This window comes from Lactuca virosa, chromosome 3 (genome assembly GCF_052849685.1).
Source record: "Lactuca virosa cultivar CGN04683 chromosome 3, Lactuca_virosa_CGN04683_v6, whole genome shotgun sequence".
NCBI classification, from domain to species: domain Eukaryota; kingdom Viridiplantae; phylum Streptophyta; class Magnoliopsida; order Asterales; family Asteraceae; genus Lactuca; species Lactuca virosa.
Window position 1 is genome coordinate 262,378,486 of NC_136428.1, and position 5,102 is coordinate 262,383,587.

At 43.4% G+C, this 5,102-nt stretch overlaps 1 protein-coding gene across 1 annotated transcript; it reads right to left on the reverse strand.

The window, feature by feature from the left end:
* Window positions 1-3,923: 3,923 nt before the first annotated feature.
* Window positions 3,924-4,751, reverse strand: LOC145164577 (uncharacterized). Its single transcript, XM_079083288.1, has one exon. It carries the CDS (start codon window positions 4,749-4,751, stop codon window positions 3,924-3,926), a length of 828 nt encoding a protein of 275 aa, XP_078939414.1.
* Window positions 4,752-5,102: the final 351 nt, after the last annotated feature.

Sequence of the window (5,102 nt, forward strand, 5' to 3'; positions counted from 1 at the left end):
CTATGGACTTCTAAAGCAGTTCAACAATCAAAGCAAGAAATAATTCCTAAACTCATTTGATGCAACAGCATATGAATTGTGGTTCAGAGACATGCATATTGATCAATTAAAAAAAGGAAAGAAAGTACTCGTTTTTGTTGAAAGTTCAAAATTTGCGCGCGAAAAATCGGGATTTGAAAATCTTGCAACTCTCCACCCCAAGCTTAAAGATTTGTTCAATATCCCGTGAGAAGCAATTTACCGCGAAAACCCGATAAATCCGGCAATGGCTTGATATTCCGGCGAAATTTTCCGGCGAGCTTTGAGAGATATTCTTGGTGGGGTTTGTAGCCTTGTCCAAGGGGAGCACAATGGTGGTGTCGGAATCGCGAGAGGTGGCTGGAGTTGGCCGGAAAGTGGCGGTGGAGTGGTGGTGGCGCCCCGAGCTACAACAACAGATCGGACCAGTTTTTTAGTGGGGTTTGTAGAGCTCGGAAATTGGAGAAGAATGGCGGTGGTCTCGTGAAATTCCGACCGACGGTTTGACGGGAAACTGAGTTTTAGTGGTGGAGATGGAGGTTCTCTAATGGAGGTTAGAGGAAAGGAAGAAGAAGAAGAAGTAGGAAGGAGAAGGGCCGGCAGGTGTATAAGGGAGTTTTAATTCGCGGTCAAACTTGGTCAAAACTGGGTCAACGTTGGTCAACATCTCACGCGGACGCGACTGCGAGTACACGCGGTCCGCGTGAATAAGCCCTAGGTATTATGATTTCCCTTTCACGACACGCGATCGACTCCTAGCCCACAAACGGTCCGTTTTAATAAACACGCGGACAAGCCTCCGATGACACGCGGTCCGCGTGAATTCGACTGGAGCTCTTCTGTTTTCGGATGATGGACGCGGACGCTTTGAAGGACTATACGCGGTCCGTTTGAATATACACGCGGACGGGACCTTAAGTACACGCGGACCGTGTGTATTGGCTTGCCATTTTCCCATTTTTTTTTTGCTCTTTGACCAATACGAACACCGGGTCCTCAAATCCAACATTCTTTTACCGCAAGAAGGAAGAAGAATAGATGTAAAATGAAAAAATGGATCATCTACGACATTTATTCGGAACTAGGAAAGACGAAAACTTTTAGTTTTCCAAAAATGCCCCTCTTTAACGTCTTTGGCGAGACGTGCTTCCCTCTTGATTTCAGTACACCGGGGCATCCAATTGGATGACATCTAAGACATTTGCGTTAAAACCTTCATAGAAAGGTTTCAATCGATGCCCATTGACTTTAAAGATTTGCCCCGTTTCTTCGCTCTGAATTTCTACCGCCCCATGGTCAAAGGTCTTTATCACAACAAAAGGTCCAATCCATCTTGACCTTAGCTTGCCTAGAAATAACTTCAATCGTGAATGGTATAGTAAGACCCTATGCCCCGGTTCAAAATGCTTCCGGGTGATGGACTTGTCGTGGAAGAGCTTCGTCTTCTCCTTATAAATCCTTGTGTTTTCATAGGAGTCATTTCTCAATTCTTCCAGCTCTTGGAGTTGAAGTTTCCTATGTCTCCCCGCCTCATCAATATTGTAATTACATTGCTTGACCGCCTAAAATGCACGGTGCTCCAATTCGACGGGAAGATGACACGACTTTCCAAAAACCAACCTAAACGGGGACATTCCTATCGGGGTCTTGTACGCGGTCCGATAGGCCCACAAGGTATCATCAAGCCTTGAACTCCAGTCTTTTCTTGAGGGATTCACTGTTTTCTCAAGTATACTCTTCACTTCACGATTCGAAACCTCCGCTTGACCGTTCGTTTGAGGGTGATAGGTTGTTGAAACACGGTGGGTCACGTTGTACTTCTTCAATAAAGCCTCCATCATCTTGTTACAAAAATGCGTCCCTCGATCACTAATCAAAGCCCTGGGCACACCAAATCTCATAAAAACATTAGACTTTAAAAACTCGATAACCGTTTTGGCATCGTCCGATCTTGTGGCTTTGGCCTCAACCCATTTAGAAACATAGTCAACCGCAAGCAAAATATAAACGTTGCCAAATGAGACGGGAAATGGGCCCATGAAATCAATCCCCCATACGTCAAAAAGTTCATAAACAAGGATTGGATTTTGGGGCATTTGGTTCTTTTGTGAAATGTTTCCCGTCCTTTGGCACCGTTCACAACTTTTGCAAAACAAGTAACAATCGCGTGACATGGTTGGCCAAAATAATCCACACTCAAGGACCTTTCTCAAAGTCCTGCTAGGTCCGAAGTGTCCCCCACAAGCAAATTCATGACATAATTGCAAAATGGATTGGTGCTCTTGTTGGGGTACACATCACCTAATGATTTGATCGGGACAATGTTTCCACAAATAAGGTTCATCCCACACATAGTATTTTGCATCACTTTTCAACTTGTCTTTTTGAGCACGTGTGAATGTGTCGGGATACCTCTTCGTGACCAAAAAGTTAACGATATCGGCATACCAAGGAGTAGATTGAGTGAGGGAAAAGAGATGCTCATCCGGAAACTCGTCCCGCAATGGGAGAGGAGTTTCATTTGAAGTGATCTGACTTAAGTGGTCGGCAACAAGGTTCTCACATCCACTCTTGTCCCGGATTTCCAAATCAAATTCTTGCAATAATAAGATCCACCGGATGAGTCTTGGCTTTGCGTCTTTCTTTGTCATCAAGTACTTGAGAGCCGCATGATCCGAATACACTTTAACTTTGGTGCCAAGTAGATATTGCCGAAACTTCTCCAAAGCGAACACTATGGACAATAACTCCTTCTCCATGGTAGAGTAGTTGCTTTGAGCATTGTCTAGTGTCCTTGATGCATAGTAGATCACGTGGGAGGCCCTCCCACTCTTTTGACCCAAAACGACGCCTATCGCGTAGTTGCTTGCATCACACATGATCTCAAAGGGGAGATCCCAATTTGGTGCTTGCATGATGGGAGCGAATATAAGCAACTCTTTGAGCTTGTCAAAAGCTTCTTTGCACGCCTCATTGAACTCGAAATCAACCTCCTTTTACAAGAGTTGGCACATTGGTCTTGTTAACTTTGAAAAGTCCTTGATGAATCGTCGGTAGAAACCTGCATGGCCCAAAAAAGAACGAACTTCCCGAACACAAGTCGGGTAAGGTAAGCTTTGAATAACATCTATCTTGGCCTTATCTACCTCAATTCCTTTCTTTGACACAATGTGACCCAAAATAAGACCTTGACTCACCATAAAATGACATTTTTCAAAGTTTAAAACCAAATTCGTTTCAATGCATCTTTTTAAAATTTTGGTGAGATTGGTCAAACACTCTTGAAAGGAGTTTCCATATACCGTAAAGTCATCCATGAAAACTTCAATTATATTTTCAACATATTCCGAAAAGATACTAACCATACAACGTTGGAAAGTGTCCGGGGCGTTACACAATCCGAATGGCATTCTACGGTATGCGAAAGTGCCAAATGGACATGTAAAAGTTGTCTTTTCTTGGTCTTCCGGTGCCACCGGGATTTGGTGAAAACCGGAATACCAGTCGAGACAACAATAGTGAGATTTTCTGGCCAACCTTTCTAACATTTGGTCAATGAAAGGTAATGGAAAATGATCTTTTCGTGTGCTTGCATTGAGTTTGCGGTGGTCAATACATACTCTCCACCCGTATTGCACACAGGTGGGGACCATCATACCTTTGTTGTTCTCGACCACCGTGATTCCCGTCTTCTTCGGCACGACTTGAACCGGTCTCACCCATTTGCTATCCGAGATTGGATAGATCATTCCCGCATCTAGGAGCTTCAAAATCTCTTTCTTGACCACTTCCATCATTGGCGGATTCGACCTTCTTTGCGCGTCTCTACTCGGCTTACATTCATCCTCCATTAAGATTTTGTGCATACAAGTGGAGGGACTCAAACCTTTGATAAATGCAATCATCTAACCCATTGCCTCTTTATGTTCCCTCAATACCTTGAGGAGCTGTTCTTCTTCACACTTGGTTAGGTGAGTTGAAATGATGACCGGAAGAGTCTCGTTGTCTCCCAAGTACGCATACTTCAAATGTTGAGGAAGAACCTTCAATTCTAATTCTGGCGGTTGGACAAGGGAGGGTGGCAATCTCGTGTGAGTTTGAGGTAATTCAATTTGCTTCACACTAAATTGGATGGTCTTCTTTATCTCCAAATTGTTGACTAATCTTTCAATTTTGGGGTCTAGCGAGTAGAGCTTCAACTTCTTGGCTAATTTCGCACAATCAAACCCCTTGCTCAAAACCATCTCCAACATGTCATAATTAGACAACTCGAACAATTCTTGAGTTAATGGTTCGACAACATCTATAAAGCACAAAGATGAAACATCACTAGGATACCTCATAGCATCATAAATGTTAAAACTTATTGTTTCACCATCAAATTCCATTGTTAAGCTTCCCGCATACACATCAATCTTTGTTCTAGCCGTCTTCAAAAATGGTCTCCCAAGTAAAATTATACCCGACTTTGAGGACACTTGTTCATCTAGATCAATCACATAGAAATCCGATGGGAAGACCAATTGGTTTACTTGCACTAGGACGTCCTCCAAAACACCTCTAGGAAAGACACTTGATTTATCTGCAAGAGAGATTATGACACCAGTTTCACTTAAGGGTTCGACATTCAATGATTCATACACCGAATAGGGCATGGCATTGATAGAGCCACCAAGATCAAGAATAGCACTACTAAAAGTGACATCTCCAATCTTGCAAGGGACCGTGAACATTCATGCTACTTGGTTGAGATTGAGGAGGTTGTTGATGATGATGTGGGGGGTGCGGTTTGGATTGATAGTGTGGTTGTGGATGTTGGTAATGAGGTTGTTGTGGTGGGTAGGAAGGTCTAACCAATGCATTTTGAGGCAATGGTCTTGGGTTGTAGTTCATATTGGGATTTGGCTTCCAACTTGAATTATATGCATTTTGGTAACCGGATGGCTTGTTGTGGTAGTTTTGGAACTCTCCCGTGGCATTTACATGTTCCGCATCTTCTTGAAGAATTGGACACATATCCGTAGGATGTCCCATTGTTGCACATATCCCACAAACCATCACTTTTGGAGTTTGTCCCATGGCTA

Bases quoted from the DNA above. Each gene is read 5' to 3' on its own strand.
- LOC145164577 (XM_079083288.1), bottom strand. From the start codon at position 4,751: ATGTTCACGGTCCCTTGCAAGATTGGAGATGTCACTTTTAGTAGTGCT.